Consider the following 18,155-nt stretch of genomic DNA (forward strand, 5'->3'; position numbering starts at 1 on the left):
GCACCTGTGTGTGTGTGCATCTGTGTGGCACCTATGTGTGTTCCTGTGCATGCGTGCACCTGTGCATGTGTGCATTTGTGTGTGCATGTACCTGCGTGTGCACCTGTGCGTATGTGCACCTGCGTGTATGCCTGTGTGTGCAAGCACCTATGTGTGCACCTGTGCGTGTGTGCACCTGTGTGTGTGCCTGTGTGCAGTGGGGGGTGGGGGGAGCTGGCAGCCCTGAGTGGCCGCTGGGGTAGGGAGTGTGTGGTGAGCCCCATACCTGAGCACCAGGTACTATTTTAGGCACTAGGGATACGACCCTGAACAAAACAGTCAGCAAATTTTGTTATCCTAGAGTTTGTGTTCTAGAGAGAGAGGACAAGTAATAACCACAATAAATAGGTAAAACATATGGTGTAAGGGAGGGCAATAAATGATAAAAGAGAAAAATAAAGAAAGGAAGGGGCTTGGGGGAGTTGCAATCCTAAGTACAAATGTCAGAGAAACGGGGTGTGTGCGTCTGGGAAGTTTGCGTCTGAGTAAGGCAGCGCCTCTCCACTCAGTGCTGCTGACGCTTGGGGTCTGCTGATCCTTTGTTGGGGGCCATCCTGTGCGGTGCGGGATGTCGAGCAGCACCGCTGGCTTCAACCACTAGAGGCCAAGTGCACACCTTCCAGCTGGGACAAGCCGTCCCCTGGTTGTGACAACCAGAAAGATCCCCAGGGACCGTCGGATGTCCCCTGGGGGACCCGCTGGCCCCTAGCTGAGAACCACTAGGCTGATGGGGTGTGGAAGGGCCAGCCGGGGCACAGGAAACAAACGAAGATGCATGGACAATGCGTGGGACGGATGGCAGGGGTGCATCAGGGAAGGGCCTGTACCCCTCTAAGGATTTGTCCAGAGTTAAAAGGGTTCTGTGATTCACACTCAGTTGTACACGTGAGCCCCACATGAAGACAGTAACTTCCAAGTGGAGAAGAGCTCTCTGTGTTGGAAATGCCTGCTGATCTCTTCAGATCCCTCTAACCTCTCCTCCTGCTCCGGGAGGCCAGTCTCTGTGGGGTCTGTACCAGGCCCCCGGTTCCCCGCGCACTGGGGCAGAGGGAGGCTCCAGCAGACAGGGGCGGAGCGGGGAGAGCGGTCTGTACTCTCATCCCTCTGGGCCCCTTCCAGCAAGCTTACAGGCTGACCACGGCGGCCTCGTCCACCAAGGCCCCCGCTCCCGGAGGCAGGCGCCTCTGATGGGGCAGTGCCCACGCTGTGCTCTGACACCTGCTCCTCCCCTGGCCTTTCCGGTGGTGGCCACATGCACCAGTGTCCTGGGGCTGCCGTGACAAATGACCACGGCTGGGGTGCCGAAAGCAATACTGTTCTCCCACAGTCCTGGAGGCCGGAAGGCTGAAAGCAGGGTGTGGTCAGGGCCCCGCTCCCTCTGAGGTGCCCGGGGGTCCGGGTCTCCCAGCTCCCGGTGGCTGTGGTCCTAGCTGCTCCTCGGCTCGTGGCCGCATCTCTCCGCGTCTCCCTGTGTCCCCACATCACCCCCGAGTGCTTGCGTCCACAGACTCCAGTCCTCCGTGGCCCACGCCCCAAGCTGGTAATGACCTCATTTCAGATGACATCTGCAGAGACCCTATTTCCAAACCGGGTTCATTCTGAGGTCCCGAGTGGGCGCGGATTTTGGAGGGTGCTCGTGAACCCCCTCCATCCCTGTATCTCGCCTGCTGCACCATCACCTGCGGGTCTCCTGGCGTCCTGTCTACACCTTTGTAAGGAGTCCCCTTGTCATGCTGTCCTCTGGGCTGCGTGTAGCATCCATTCCCTGCCCGGGTTTGGACCCATCCAGCCCATGCAGGCAGGTTCACTGGGGACGGGCCAAGAGACCAAGGGCCGGGCCGCTCGTGAAGAGTATGTAGACGTGATCCCTCTCAGGCTCACTGGCCGGTGGCCTCTCAGCCCCTTCCTGTCCCTGCCCACCCGCCAGCAGGAACGGAGATGACCCAAGACCCACAGGGCACGAAGGGTGACTTCCAAGGCCGCAATCTTGGGATGCCGCCCGCGAAGGCAACACAGTCAAAGCCGTCTGCTGAATCCTGCAGCCTCCGTGCTCGCAGACCCTAGCCTTCACGCCACCACCCCACCGCGGCCAAGCCACAACCTCGGCGAGCCCCCGCTTTCTCATCTACAAAATGGGATCACGACTGCTGCCCGTAGCTCCAGAAGGGACCCACGTGAGGAAAGCACGTCGCAGATGTAAAACAAGGCATAGCTACTGCACAAGACCGTGCAGTATTTTATGTGAACACAGCAAAGTACACACGTATACTCAGGGAATGTACTCCCTTACACGTATAGGGAATGTAAATCTGATTTTTTTGTATCTGTGCTTAATTTCTGTTTCCAGCCCCCAGGCTCCTAAACGGAAAAAAAAAAAAAAAACCCACAACACTATGCCAGGAGTTTGATTTCTAAACATATTAAGTTTGAGATGCTAATTAGAGATCCAAATGGAGATGTTGAATAAGCCATTGGGTTCTGCAGGCAGGATGCTGGGAGTCATTAGCACCTAGGTGGTTTAAGTACATTATTACAGTAATGAAAGGAAGGTGTTCTAGACTGGATGTCTGGGTCCCCCCACTCCAGTTCCTAGGTTGAGACCCTAACCTGCAATGTGATGGTATGACAACGTGGGACTTTAGGGAGGGGACTGAGTCATGAGAGTGGAGCCCTCGTGGATGGAATTCGTGACCTTACACGAGAGACCCCGGAGCCCTCTCTCACCCCTTCCGCCAGGTGAGCACACGGCGATGAGACAGGATGGATTCTCACCAGACACATCCTCTGGGGCTTCCAGCCTCCAGAAGTGTGAGAAGCTGTGTCTGTTCTTGACCCCCAGCCCGTGGTATTCCCTTACCACAGCCCAAATGGACCAAGACAGGAGATAGAAGATGCCGTGGAAACGGAAGAAGGCCAATCGCACTATTTGAAGGAGTGGTCCCCAAATTTGGAACGTCAGCATCACCCAGGACCTTGATAGAAACGCAGAGGTGGGGGCCCCACCGGGATGTGAGACTCTGGGGGTGGGTCCAACAGTCTGTGTGTTGACCCACCCTCTTGACGCTCAAGTTTGAGAACCTGCTTGGCTACTTTCTCAGACAACAGTCGCGTTGGACGCCAATGTGACCAGCAGATGGCTTTATTCTCCCCGTGGAAAGTGGTCCCCAAGTGGCTCCCAACGGAAAGGTGGCGTCACCGGGAAGTTGCCAAGGCCCAAATGACAACAGAAGATGCCAACTGACCATGTGCTACTCAACCAGACCCATGCTGGCCCCTCCGGGTGCCAAGAGCAGACATCAGTGGCGGGTTCAGTGGCCATGATGTGTTCAAACTGGATACTTTAAAGGTCAGAGTGAGCAGAGGCCAGCGGGCAGCTTTCTCAGCGGGAGGCCCATCCACCATGAAAGATGAAAAAGAGTGTCAAACGAAGCCAAGGGACTGAAAAGATTCCTTTGGGTTTTCGGTTCCTTTTTTTTTTTTTTGGCAGTTAAGCTGGCTCATTTTGCGATATTGTGGTTCTCACTTGTAGCCACTTAGGAGATGATGAATGCATCCCGAGACTTCCCCAGACATTTATGCCACCTGCAGGATTAGCAGTGACAATGGCTCTATCATGCACCGCGACTCGATACCCTTGGCGTTCCTCTTAATTATTTATAAATTCTGGAGCAGCCGCGTTCCCTCCCACCAGAGCTCAGGAAGGTAATAAATGAGGAAAGTCAATGGCCTGTAAATTACAACATTGATTAAAGAAGTGATTACTGATATAACTCTTGCTTGGCTATTATGCTAATGGCTGCCCAGATCCAGGACGGTGTTTACTTGCTAATGGCGAGTCTGGGACGGCAACTGAAATTGGTTTCCACCCTTAATCAGTAGGTAAACATTTTTAAACCACTCTTGACCATGAGTGAGAAGACCCATCCGTGTGTTTCCTTCCCAGCTGCTCCTGCCAGTGTCCCCAGCAGATGGAGGAAACTCTCTCAGCCCAGCCCTCACCAGCTGCCCTTCCAAACAGAAGTGAGAGCTGGGGATGAAAATTGGGCCCAGGGTAGCCATCCGTAGTTCCCAGAGGCTGGGGAAAGAGGGGTGATCGTGCAAGTTCATTGCTCAGCAGCGATGTGATTTAACTGGGTCCACAGACCACCTCTCCCCCCCCCCCCCCCCCGCCGGAGACGCTGCTTTTTCTAGAGTGCACAGTCCCGACAGGAGACAGATAAGCAAATTGGCAATTACAGCTTAGTATGTTAAGTGCTATGTGAGGAGTCCATGTGTGACTTCATTAACTCTGGAATGTTATGCAAAACTGTAGGTATATGCATTTCCATGGCAAGAGTGAGCTTGACTTGTGTTCTCAAAGGAGTCAGTGACCCCAAAAAAGTTAGGAAACACTGCTTGAGACCTTTCTGGAAGCTTTCAAGTAAACTTCTTGTGTTTCCACTGCTTTTGGCTCCATTGTATCTCATTCTCCGACCACATCTCCCCTCACCCTAAGATCCTTCTTTGGTTGTCTTGAAGCAGGCATCCCCATGAAGAAAGGGTTCAGTTCATTCATCCACCCAGCTTTCCATCAACCCATCCATCTATCCATCCACCTGAATATATGTATACATACACACACACACACACACATCCATTCATCCACCCACCTATCCATCCATCCATCCATCCATTCATAATTCATCCATCCATTCATCCACCCACCTATCCATCCATCCACTCATAATTCATTCATTCATTTATCCACCCATCTATCCATCCATCCATTCATCATTCATTCATTCATTTATCCACCCACCTATCCATCCATCCATCCATCCATTCATAATTCATCCATCCATTCATCCACCCACCTATCCATCCACTCACCCATCCATCCATTCATACACCAACCAAATGCACATACATACATTGGTCCTTTCAGTGTCCACTCTGCCAAGTTCCTGCTTCTTGAGCATCTGGTGTGAAGAACCAAGACATCAGAGATTTAAAAAAGATGTACTTCTTTCCTTCAAGTATCTCACGGTTTGGTGGTTGATCTGGACACGTGGGGCCAGTATAAATCATATCTTATAAACTTGAGTATGCAAGACAGCCATGTCATTTCTTAAAAACCCAACTTGATTTCTATTCTCAATTTTCAATTCATTAAGGCTACAGAACATAGTCCCAGACTAATTTCCAGGAGATGTGACTGTTATCGCCCAGGTCTTGGGAGAGGGGGCTTCTAGTCTTCACGTGTCCTGCTTACAGTCCCTAGGGGCATCCAGTGTCAGAGTTACCTAGGATACGGTCCCTCCCCTGTCCTTGGCACTTCTCCAGCCCACTTTCAGGGAACACCACAGGCATCTCCCTGCTGTTTCTTCCCCGCCCCCCACCCCCGAGCATCCATGGGGCTGTATATAGATTCATCTCCCTAAGGGTTTAGACTTTGGAACCTACTGCCTTAATGCTTGCAGACTTTTATTTTATTTTCTATTTGTTTATTTTGCTTTGTGCTCTATCTTGTCTCTCTCCTGAGGCAATGATGTGGTAGGAACTGGAAAAGCAAGGGAAGGACTACATGGGGAGGGAACATACCTTGAAATGGCAATGCTGCCATTCGCAGGATAAGCAATTATAATACAAATGCATAAACCATCCCAGGGGGTCGGGGAGGTGCCTGGCCAGGCCAGTAGGGAAGGGAGGGCGGGCCAAGGAAGCCCCACATGCAAAGGCCCGGGGGTCTCGGAGACTGTTGGGGCTGTGATCAGGGGGAGAGTGAGTCAGGCTGGAGAGGAAGGCAGTACAAACCCTGCAGCTCTGGGGGGCTGGTTGGGGTGACATGTGGGTATGGCTCATTTTATGAGCAGACATCACCTCTGGGCCCCACTCAGAGTTCGGTCTCAACTGCGGATCTGTGCAGGTTCCAGCTCACGTGGGGGTGGTACCACCTTCCACCTTGGGCTCCTACTGTTTTCTATCCCGGGGCCTTCTCAGATGCCACGCACCTGTGTCTCAGCCTGGACGTGCAGGGCAGTTAACACACGGGCAGTGAGAGAGAGGAGCTGGGAGATAACGTTCCTGCCTCTTATCCTTCAGGTGGGCAATTTTGTAGGCTTACATGAGGTTCCAGAGAAACTGATCCACAGCAAAAAAAAAAAAAAAAAAAAAAAATGCGCCTTCCTATTGACTCTTTCTCTCTCTGTCTCCCTCACTCTGCTCGCTGGCCCCCACTGGGGGCCATCTCCCAAGTAAACCGAATGCACTGAATCCTTATCTCAGGCACTGCATTGGGAGGAACCTAAATTAAGCATGTATGCTGTGTGGAAAAAAAAAAAAAGACACATGGAAGAAGAGCGGTCTCCATCCCCTTTCTGTCTCCGCAGGTATCTGACGGCTGTGATTACGTCTTTGTCAACGGCAAAGAGATAAAGGGCAAGGTGGACGCGGTGGTGAACTTCACCTACCAGCACCTGAGTGCCCCCCTGCACATCACCGTGTGGGTGCCCCGACTGCCCCTGCAGATCGAGGTCTCTGACACAGAGCTGAGCCAGATTAAAGGCTGGCGGGTCCCCATTGTGGCCAGTAAGAGGTGAGCCCAGGATGCAGAGATTAACCAGAGGCGTGATAACAGTGGTTTTATTTACTGACCACACCACCGACGGAGCCAGTACAGGGCCCGGTAGACACCGGTAAAATGCTGTGATTACATTTTCTCCAGCCCACCGGAGGCCCAGGATAACCAGCCGGGAAGGAGGCTGGGAAGCGGCAGGATCCGTACCACCCCCAGGCCGTGTGCACTCTACACTTGGACCTCTCCCAGACCCTCCTGAAACAGGCTCCCCCAGAATGAAGCGGCAGAAATGATAGGTGTTTCTAGCCCCTCAGCACCCTGAGGGAATCTGAATTGGGGGTTATTTTCTCTAAGCGAAAGTGACTCCTTTTTCTGTGCTTTGTGAATATCCATAAGCTTGATAAGCTCTGTGTGCATCGAATTCTTGCATAACATTTCATTGCATTTATGTTGGACTATGGTGTTACTGTTTTCTCTTTAAAAAAAAAAGGCTCTTTGTTCTATGTGACTCTGGATTGTCATACGTAGGAGCTGGGGTCACCCATCCTGAATGCTCAGGGCTGTTTTCCAGGATCTTCCAGGCACCTGGTCCTCATTTTAAGGGGCAATGAGTGCTTGAGCGAACATACACTCAGCACGAGCCCCTTGGGCCCGTAAGAGGCAACATCCCTCTCTGCAGGGAGAACTTGAAAGAATCTTCTCCAACTGCAGAGGGCGGTGGTGAATCCGGGCGATCCTTCAGACTGTTTAGTGGTCATGAATGACCTAGAGAATGAGCGTGCCCCGTGCCCCTGGGGAGGGCGACCTGAGCCTAGCCGCCACTTTCTAGCTCTGTGAGCTTGGGCAGGGTCCCTAACCTCCCTCCCCAGAACATAAGAATAATAACACCCGTGTTATGAGATTAAGAGTCCATACGTGTGGAGCCTAGAAGGTCACATCTCAAGAGAGTAATACAGCTCTGCCCAATAGAACCTGCTGCCATGGCGGAATGTTCTAGAACCACACTATCCAATATGGCGGCCGGCCGCTAGCACATGTGGTTAGGGAGCGCTTGGTATATATAGCTACTGTGCCTAAGAAATTTACATTTTTGATTCATCTCATTATTCATTTAAATTAAAGGGTAAGTGGGCACACATAGCTACCAGCTACTCATTTACTGGACAGTGTAGACTTCGTAAATATTAGCTCGTAAGCCATTTGTCAATAAATGCCTTCAGGAGAGGGATGTCCGACCCTCTGTGCTGCCTGTGATGGGAACAGCACTCCTGTGGGCTCCTGAGGCCCCCGCCTGGGATGTTGTCCCATGGAGGCTGGGGCGGGCACCTGCCTGTCTGGCCTGTGACTCCAGAGTGTCTGAATCCATTCCTGGGACCTGAGAGCTTCTCGTTCCCCCAAGGCCCACGCGGGAGAGCGAGGATGAAGACGACGAGGAGCGGCGGGGCCGGGGCTGTGCCCTGAAGTACCAGCATGCCACGGTGCGGGTCCTCACCCAGTTCGTGGCCGAAGGCGCCGGCCCATGGGGCCAGCCCAGCCACCTGCTCAGCCCCGACTGGCAGGTGGACATCACCCACCTGGTTGCAGACTTCATGAATCTGGAGGAGCCTCACGTGGCCACACTGCAGGACAGCAGGGTCCTGGTCGGGCGGGAGGTCGGGATGACCACCATCCAGGTAGGAAGCCAGAGCTGGGCATTTCCGCCCTGAGCGCCGTGCCGAGCTCTGGGGGAGGCTCCCAAGAAGGGTGGGTCATTGTGCCCAATTCCTGGCCCCCAGGATGGCATCCCCGGGACACCAGAAGCTGGGCTAGGACCAGCCCGGGGGGGCCCAGTCTCCTCACGAGCACAGCTGGGAAGGCGGTGGTCACAGCCCCTTAGCACCTCACGTGTCCCCTCTCCCAACTGCTGTGTGCTCCGTTCCCAACACCTGCCAGCCCTCCCCGTCCTGCCCCTGTCTGCCAACCCTTCATCCCGCTGTCCACACCTGACATCTCCTACACCTCTCAGAAGCCTCCTCCCCTCCCCTGCATGCTGCTCACGCTTGTGGCCGGAGGAAGGTGCCTCCCTCCTTCCCATAAAGCATTTAGTCATTCTGCCATGGACCCATCCAGCAAACCTCTCTTCGAAGTCCTACTACCCTTTTTGTTCAAGGAAACACATGACAGGGAGTGGTGGGCCTTTTCCCAAATCCCTCAACTTCCACCTTCCTGACTGTACTTTGTGGGGGGGGAGAGGAGACTCTAATTCAGTTCCCCCACAGTTACTTCCATAGTTCATTTAGAATGTGATTCAGGTTGCACAAAGTCAACTCGTGTGTGACTCTCCATGAGCCTCGTCAGCAGGATTGATTGCCATGCACAGTTAACCAAGTTGTGCAGGGTACAAGAGTCCCTCATCTCAATGGGAGGGGTCCTTTCCCTTTAAAAACAGAATGGATTTTAACACTTGTTGTCCTCTCCCCACAGAGCTAAAGTGTCGTGGGGAAGGGTGGCTTTATCTGATTCTTGCAAAGGCCTGGCGTGGGCTGGTGTATCTCTAGGGAAGAAGGTGGGAGGCTCCTTCACCCCGTACTCTGGACCCAGGCCCGGGGCAAGAAGGAAGTGTTGCCGGGGAAGCTCCCAGCATCTGGAAATCTTCTGTCCTGTCCATCCCACAGGTATTGTCCCCGCTGTCAGACTCCATCCTGGCAGAGAAAACGGTCACCGTGTTAGATGACAAAGTGTCAGTGACGGACTTGGCCATCCAGCTGGTGGCTGGGCTGTCCGTCACCCTCCACCCCAGCACGGAGGACAGCAAGGCCATCACGGCTGTGGCCACAGCTCAGGAGCTGCTTCGGACTCCCAAGCAGGTAGGGATGGTTCTAGAAGCCGGAGTTCAAGAGGAGCAGGGCGCTTGCCATGCCTGACTCCGCGAAAGGGGCGGGGCGGGGGGGGGGGGGGAACGGAGCAGAGTCGCTGAACCACAGTCCAGAATGCAGTGATGGGGAGGCTGTGAAAAGCCACAGGGCTACGTCATTCCAGTCGTGGGCTCTGTGATGAACCAGACAGGTGATGCCCAGTGCGCAAGTCTGGTTCCACAGACTTGGTGGTTTACAACAAGGCCCGCTTATTAGCTCAGCTCGGTGCGTCGGGGGCCGGGGCGGGCTCAGCTGGGTTCCAGGCTCAGGGCACCACAGGCCGACAGCAGAGTGAGCCGGCGGGGCCCTTCTTGGCGTGTCCTGGGGAATAATCGGCCTCCACGCTCGTTCCTGTCTCTGCACTTCTGTGGCAGGTGTCTGTGTCTTTGGTGGCTGTTCCCCGGGGACCCCTCTCGGCTCCCTAAGGCCACCCGTGTCCCTTGTCACTTCCCACACCCCCACTGTCTTCAAAACCAGCAACATGCATGGAGTCCTTTTATGCCTTAGACCTCTAACCTCCCCTCTGCTGCCTGCTAGAGAAACCTCTCTGCTTTGAAAGGTGCACGTATCTACACCGGGCTCAGCCAGATAATCCAGGCAGGTCTCCCTATCTCAAGGTCAGCTGCGCCACACAGCACAGCATCATCACGGGAGTGGCATCTCATTATGTTCCCGGGTTCCAAAGATCAGGGCGGGTCATTCCAGAGAGTGTGCGGCTGCTAGCTGACTTTGCCCCAGGGTGTCAGCAGGAGGGTCCTGGAATACGTTCACATCCACATCAGGCCCCCATTGATGGCTTCTCTCCTGGGGGCGTGGTGTTTTCTACTCTCTAAGGAGCAAATTGAGGGGAGCGGAGCAAAGTGAGGAGACAAGGCAGAGAACATGGAGCTATTTCCTCAGAATGGGTAATTAACTAGGGCGTGATTGGCCTCGCAACCTTCCTGGCTTGGGGGCAGGGGCCCCGACCCCCATCCGGTGTGTCCCATCTGTCTTCATCGGCTGATGGTAATTGGAGGTCCCCGCACGGACTCCGGGGGGATTTATGGATGCAGTTCATTTGATTTGCAGACATGACTCTGGAAAGGATGGAGCTTTAAATCATTCCTGGGCCTGTGTTGTTTTAAGTCATTCAGAATTTCTCATCTTTGTGGAAATGCACTGGCCTCTCCTGGGCACATCCTGGGGTCCAACCTCACTGGAACCAGCTAATCACCTGACTGAACCCTCAATCGCACAGCAGCACCGACTCAGATGGGTTTCGGCAAGCCCGCGGGGTTCTGAAGGCTTCATCCAGACTGTCTGCCACTCAGGGGGCTGGTTTTAGGTGAAGTTCTTTCCCCGTCTAGAGTGTGCGAAGAAAAATTAGTTCAGGATGGAAAGTCAACCAGGATGAACTCACAGACCGTGTGAACAGTGTGTTTATCCCAACCCTCGGCACGTGGAAGGCCAGCACCTTGTTCTTGATATTTCAGCCCTGAAATACAATGTGGGAAAGATTTTTACACCCGTAAATATGAGGGCAATCGTATATACTTTGCCTGTGCCTCATCTGTTCGGAGGAAAGCCAGGACAGAAGGGTAAAACGGGAAATCCCCTGGCCTTAATGCATTCGATTTACCAATTAGAAGGGGGGTCTGTCGGATTGTGGGACTTGCCATTGATGCAGACAGAGGGGACAAGGGTGGGAAGCAAAACTCCTGAGCCATATTGCCTGCCTTAGTTTCGATCCCCCAGAAGCTGAGCCTGCCATGAGGATTCGCGATCAAGTGTTTAATTTGAGTGCTGGAGGGAGCCCCAATACGGGAGTCGGGAAGGGCTACAAGGGATAGAAGACAGCAGAGCGCGCTCCCCATCCGTGGCCGCCGCTGTGGACTACTGGAGCCCGAGTCTTCTGGGGAAACCACCAGCCAGTGTTGACCAGGGGCCAGGGAGCTGGGCTGTATGTCACGTCTCCTATCAGTCATTGTTGAGGGCTGCTTTGGGGGGGTGTTAATTCCTTGGCACTTCTGGCTACAGACATGGCCACGTGGCTTCCAGAGGTCGGAGAACTCCCTCAGACAAAACAGTCTTGCACAACTGACCCCTGAGCGGGCAGACACCGAGAGGGGAAGAGGGCAGGTGCCACCAGTGAGCGCCATGCCGTCCTGAGATTTCGGGCACGGTCTCACTCACTCCTCTCAAGCAGCGGGTGTTGGCCTGGGCTTCCAGTTAGTGGAGACAGAGCCCAGACCCAGGCTGGCTCCAAGCAGACATCGGTATTTATCAGTTCATGCCTAGGGATTTGTCTTCAGGCCAAGCTAGATCCGGCTGTCCTGAATGCTAGAGAATGTTCCAGCCACTCGTTCCGTGGATCCTGATGTCCCCATCTGCCTTCTCCACATTCGTTCCGTCTGGAACTTCTCACCGAAAACTGTCGGTGGCTCTCGTACTGTCCTTCCTTTCCTTCCTCTTGCCTTTTTTGGTGTGTTCCGTCTCTTTTGATCCCTGTGATTGTGTTTTGGGTAAATTCCTTGGCTCTGACGCCCTGGACATGGACTCTCTTCCCCCATACGTGTCTAATCTGCTTTGCAAACTAGCCGTTGGGTAATTTCAGCTGGAGCATTCTTTCACGAAGTCCTCTCCAAGCCTCCCTGTTTTTTGTTTTTGTTTTTTTTTTCCCCCTCAGCCTTCCTCTCAACGTGGTGTCTACTGTGTTCCTTGTCCCTTGAACCGTTTTATTTCATGGGCCATTTTGTCGTTGCTGCTGGTTTACTTTGTTTCGGTTGTTCTATTATCCAAAACCCTTGCCCTGCTGATCGACCTGCGTTTTTTATGATGCCCTCTCATGGTAGAGCCCTCCCTCCTAGGGACTGTAATTTTTTTTTTTTTTTTAAATCAGAAGCGCCTCAGGCTGTGGCTTCTTCCCTTTGCTCCCGACAGGAAATCCTTGTAGGCCTGCATTTGCAAGGGCCCAGCCCCAAGTGCCTCTTGCTGTCGGCGGCCGGGCACCATATAGGTCGTGCACCTTCAGACCCCACACCCAGGTGTGGGGACGCGGTGGGCTTTTGATTTCCAGGGGGCACATTTTCCAGGCAGTGCTCAGAGCACAAGCAGGCATCGTGGCTGTTTCTGGCCCGGGTGGGTAGGACTTTCTCATCGCCCCCCGCCGGGTCTCGATAGCCCTGCTTTTACGCAAGGGGTCCCATCCCCAGAGGACGGTCCCTAGGTGGGCATGAGCATCCCTGCCACTGGCTGGCAGGCCTTCTGAGCAGCTCTGACACCCATCCCCCCTCCAGCCCACCTCGGTAACAGCTATCTGTATGGACCCCTCTGGTACGCGTTCCCTCTTCCTTTCTGGTGCCTGGGAATTTTCATGCTGTTTTGTATATTCCCACCCGGCTTTTAAGTGGTTGATCCTCAGCCAGTCTACTTTGTGGTTGGACCATGCTCTTCAGAGAGTCTCTCTCTCCATTTCTTAACTCTTCTTCCCCCTGCGTGGGCCTCCTGTTCCAGCGGAGCCCCCCAAAGTGGCTACGATGGCCACTACCGCCGCAGACTTGCACCCCAACTCAGCATCCCCGGGGGCCGCAAGCTTCCCATCTCTGGTTCCCGCCGAAGCCCAGGGGTCCCCTCCTATTGGCTGCTTTCTATCCTGAGCCCCTTCCCGAGCCAATCACTGTGAACGGGGTGGTGGGATGCTCCGATTGGCCAGAGCTGGGTCACATGCCTAGCGGGGGCGGGGCCAGCCCCACATGCCTAGCGGGGGCGGGGCCAGCCCCACCCCCATCCTGCTCCTCCCCGCCTGCCCTGCGTGTGCTCGCGTCCTGAGCGGAGAGGGCTCGGTTCTCCAAAGGGAAGCTGGTGTTCCAGTCCCAGGCGGAAAAGAGGGCTAGAAAGTGTCCAGGCCAAGCAGACGTCCATCTCAGACCCTGGGGTGGAGGGGTTCACACTCTCAGCTGGGGAAACCGGATTGTTTGGGGGAAAAAAAAGGGGGGCCAGGAGAAGTAGTGCATCCACGTGTTTAACTCACAACTCATGTCAAATTCTCGGCCCTCGGTTGTCATGCCCAGAAGCCAGGACCACAGAGGACACAGCATCCTTCACCCGTAACAGACCCCTGGGGTGGCGTTAACTCTTCCCTCCCCGACTCTGCTCCTCGATTCTCCTCCAGCGCTTGCGGCAGACGGTCCCAGGAAGTTCAGTCCGGCCTCGGTGGTGGCCGGGGCCTGCCCCCCTCCTCCTGGCCTCCCCGCCCCACCCCCAGCTCCCCTACACAGGCAAGCACATCCCCACCTGTGCACACGACCTGTCCCTGCGTGCCACCACTCACAGCCTCGTGTGTTTCTGTTCTCCCTCTGGCTCCGGGCGCCCTCTCCGAGGCTCCGCCGTGTCTGGCATGGGCTTCTAACCCATGTCCCTAAATGCCTGGTCTTAGAAAACACGGAAGAATTCCAGACACATCAAAGTTATCGTGGTGAGTGGCCGTGGTGGTGGGACTCCGGACGGACCTCCGGGCTCAAACCCCCCATTTTGCCACTTGCCTGAGCCCGCCATGCTGTCCATGATCCCGCCTCCTCACCCGCAGCAGGAGAAGAGGTGACAGTAAGAGTAACAGAGTGATAGTAAGAGTGATACCTCGGGTATCACTGTGAGGGGAAAGTGAGTCCGTGCTCAGAGGACACAACAGTGGCGGGTTCCCAGGACGCACAGCCGCCACTGCCATTGTGGTGGCTGGAACATCGGTGTGCCAAGGACGGCCCCCCGGCCCAGCTCCCAGCTCCTGGGAAGGCGTCACCTTGTGCGGCCAGACAGACTTTGCAGGTGTGAGTAGGGATCCCGAGGCAGGGAGATTACCATGGGCCACCCAGACATCTCAAGGCCGGACCCTCCTCAGAGGAGGTGGGAGCATCAGAGCGAGCCGTAGGGAACCTGCAGACTCCGCGTGGAGTCTGCGAGGAAAGCCGTGGGGCCATCTCCGCGAGGCTTCCTGGTGGCCCTCCCCAGCAAGGGTTAGGCTGGAGCTGTCCCTGCACGTGTGTTCTCATTTAACTTACAGCGATTTTCCGATCCTGACGTAAAACCTGAATGTTTTCTCCCCAGATTCATCGGCCACCGGGTCTGGATTTGAGTCCAGCTCCTGATTCCTTCAGGTTCTGTTCTAGGCCGGCGGGCAGGTTCCTAAGAGGAGAAGCATCCCCAGGCCTCACGCTGCGGCCTCCTAACAGCCTCTCTCCTTGCAGGAAGCCGTGGTCAGCACGTGGCTTCAGCTCAGCGACGGCTCGGTGACGCCCCTCGACATCTACGACACCAGGGACTTCAGCCTGACCGCCACCTCCCTGGACGAGGCCGTCGTGTCCGTCCCCCAGGCCCGCTCTCCCAGGTGGCCGGTTGTGATGGCCGAGGGGGAAGGCCAGGGGCCGCTGGTCCGAGTGGACATGACCATCGCAGAGGCCTGCCAGAAGTCCAAACGCAAGAGCGTCCTGGCCGTGGGCGTGGGCAGCGTCAGGGTCAAGTTTGGCCGGAACGACGCCGACTCCGGTCCCGGCGGGGGCGGCGACGAGGGCGAGATCAAGAACCATGCCAGTGACCGCTGGCAGAAGGTTCAGGAGCCCGAGGGGCCCCCGCCCGGCGGCTCCTCCGTGGAGCGCGAGGCAGGCGCCCCCCGCAGAGGCGGCACGACAGCCCGGCCGCTGCTGGACAACAGGGTGGTGAAGAGCAGCCGGCCGGACGCGGGCAGGCCGTCCGGAGAGGGCCAGCTGCAGAACATCCCCCTGGACTTCACCAACTTCCCGGCCCGGGTGGACCTGCCCCGCGCGGGGGGCGGGCTGGGGGCCAGCGACCTGCTGCAGACCGCGAGGGGCCTGAGCGACCTGGAGATCGGCATGTATGCCCTGCTGGGCGTCTTCTGCCTGGCCATCCTCGTCTTCCTCATCAACTGCGCCACGTTCGCCCTCAAGTACCGGCACAAGGAGGTGCCCCCGGAAGGCCAGGCCTCCGTCACCCACTCGCACGACTGGGTGTGGCTGGGCAACGAGGCCGAGCTCCTGGAGCAGGCGGGCGAGGGGTCCCCGCCGCAGGACGAGCACACGACCGTCCTGGACCGCGGGCCGGGCGGCAGCGAGGAGAGCAGCTGTCTGTTGCTCAACGGCGGAGCCCGGCAGCATGCGCAGGGCTGGGGGCACGGGCCGGACTCGGGGGGCAGGCAGGCCAGGGACCCGAAGCCCGAGCCCCTGCACTCGCCCACCTCCAAGAGGAAGAAGGTGAAGTTCACCACCTTCACCACCATCCCGCCAGACAACGGCTGCCCCAGCGTGAACTCCGTCCTCGGTGGCGGGGGCGAGGACATCAAGTGGGTATGCCAGGACGTGGCCGCGGGCGCCCCCGAGGAGCTCAGAAACTACCTGGAGAAGTTCAAGGAACAGGCGTAGGCCCCTCCGGCCCGCGGCTCTGCACCCCGCCCCTCGCGGGGCTCGGAGTGGGTCTGGCTCCGGCGTCGGGTGGGATCCGGGAGGGGCCGGCGTGGAGCGGGGGACGCACCCCCGCCGTCAGGCTGTGCGGGTCCGGGAGCCTCCGCGAGGGGCCGCGTGTCTTTTGTAGCAAGGATTTTGTAGCACTCGATGATGGCGGAGTTTCGAAAGTCAGCGGAGCCAGCTCTGGGTGGGTTGCTGACCGAGACCCTGAACCGCACAAGGGCCACGTTAGGAAGGTGATTTTACGAGTTGAAACATAACCCAGACAAGCTACCAAAAATTATTTGTTAAAAAAATGCAAAAAGACAAATAAAAAGACAGAAGGAATCATCTCTTTATTTATATTTCTAATAAAGTAGCAAAATCTACAACGAGGTCCTGCTAAGGCCCCATTTCTGTTTTAGTTCAGTGTCCCCCCTTCCGAGGACGGCCGTCTCTGGGAAGAGACTGTCCCAGCCCTGGGTGCCCTGGGATGATGAATCTGAGGCTTTTCGATCTTTCCTGGATAATCTTCTCTTCTCCCACATTTCCTTCCCTCCTTCCAACAAGTTTTCTGTGTCCTATGCTGCCATCTGATTTGTATTTAATGTTTATTTCCAAGGACCAAATGGTATATTTTTCCTGATTTAAACATACGTTATATTCATATACATTAGGTGAATTCTTAGAAATAGTCTCCATTTATCCATCCTTTAAGTAGTAAGTCTGATGCTCTTCTGTACTCCTCCAGCCTTGTTGATATTTGCTGGGGTTTAAAAATCAAAGGGTTGGGGAGGTGTCCCCTGGATCTTGACCTTGCCCTCCACCACACCCACCCCCCAGGCCACAGCCTGTGGGCGGAACGCTGCCCGAGGCTGTTCCAAGGGGACCCAGCCAGCCGCGCGGAGCTCACAGAGCCCAGCACCCAGTGACTCCCCACTCAGGGGAGGTCTGGTCAGATCCACGAGGGAGAGATCGCACCCAAGAGAAGTCTGCGCCTCCTCGCGCGGGACATCTGTCACGAGACCCGCTGACGCTGAGAAACGAGCCAGGATAAAAACTCGGGGAGGGTTTTTGAGTCGTCCCTCTGACTCTGTTGGGCGGAACAGGCCAGCGTGGACGAACACGATAAAAATCTGTGTTAGATGGTCAGCCAACTGTGGTTTTTAACAGCCTGATTGTGTAAGCAGCACATTTGCAAAGACGCATTGATCCAAAGTCAACTGTGTGTGGCCGAGAGAGCACCGTGTCCTGAATGAGCCTCCTCGGTGACTGCCAGGCCCCAGGGCCTGCTCTGGGCAGGCACCGCTCACCCGTGGGGCTCGTTGTTTTTATTTTTTTAATTACTAAAATCAGTAGCTAAGAAAGGGTCCTTGGAGCCTCGTGACCTTTTCCAAAGGCTATTTCTAGCACATATTACAGACGGAAGGGATATATTTATTTATATCTGTGATGCCAGTTGTCATTAAAACGCTTTCCATGCCTGGACAAGTCAGTACCTTGTGGGGTGTTTCTTTTTTCAGTTAGCTCCTAGTTCCTCTCCCGCCGAATGTACAACTTGCTGAAGAAACCACCTGTCCGCTGGGCTCGAGGGAAGACAGCACGTACGTGGGTCCCGTGACTGATGCAGAGGGAGTGCTTCCCGGGACCCCCTCGTCCGCCGTCACCCCCACCAGCGGCTCTCATGCTGCGCGTGCCCACAACCGCCAGGAGGGCTCATAAACTACAGGCTGCTGAGGGGGCTCCAGAAACACGCATTCCTGACAAGTCCCAGGGCAACGCGGATGGGGCGGGTCTGAGATCCACAGCAGGTAGAGGAACACCTTGACACTGGGTGGAAAGGGTGGGAGCCCCGTCCGGGGGGAAAGGGGCTTCTTTTATCGGGACTGTTTTTGTGTGTGGTGTTTGAGGTCTCAGTGGGACTGTGGTCGCCGTTGGTGAGCTGGGGGTAGAGAATGTTTTGGTAGAAGATAAAGTGACGGGATTTTTTTTTTTTTTTTTTTTTTTTTTAGTAACAGCTTCATTAAGACGCAATTCACGTGCCATAGACTTAACCCATTTACGGCGTACGATACAGTGGGTTTTTTTTGTTGTTGTTGTTTATCCAGAGAGTTGTGCATCCATTGCCACCCTGACTGTCGAAAATTTCCATCATCCTGAAAAGAAACTCCATACCTGTTCCAGTCACTTTCCATTCCTTGAAAACCCCCGGCTCCAGGAAACCACCCGACTTGCCCA

The 18,155-nt window shown here is 55.4% G+C and overlaps 1 protein-coding gene across 1 annotated transcript in view; it reads left to right on the forward strand.

Moving 5' to 3' along the window:
* Positions 1-15,985, forward strand: part of LOC125915018 (transmembrane protein 132C-like) — a 48,760-nt gene extending 32,775 nt beyond the window's left edge. The window contains exons 6-9 of the mRNA XM_049620640.1: positions 6,408-6,613; positions 7,995-8,268; positions 9,250-9,441; positions 14,709-15,985. Coding sequence (XP_049476597.1) covers positions 6,408-6,613; positions 7,995-8,268; positions 9,250-9,441; positions 14,709-15,896 — 1,860 coding nt within the window. The 3' untranslated portion in view covers positions 15,897-15,985. The remainder of the gene's footprint in view (positions 1-6,407; positions 6,614-7,994; positions 8,269-9,249; positions 9,442-14,708) is intronic.
* The last annotated feature ends 2,170 nt before the right edge of the window (positions 15,986-18,155 follow it).

Source organism: Panthera uncia (genome assembly GCF_023721935.1).
Source record: "Panthera uncia isolate 11264 chromosome D3 unlocalized genomic scaffold, Puncia_PCG_1.0 HiC_scaffold_9, whole genome shotgun sequence".
Taxonomy (NCBI): Eukaryota; Metazoa; Chordata; class Mammalia; order Carnivora; family Felidae; genus Panthera; species Panthera uncia.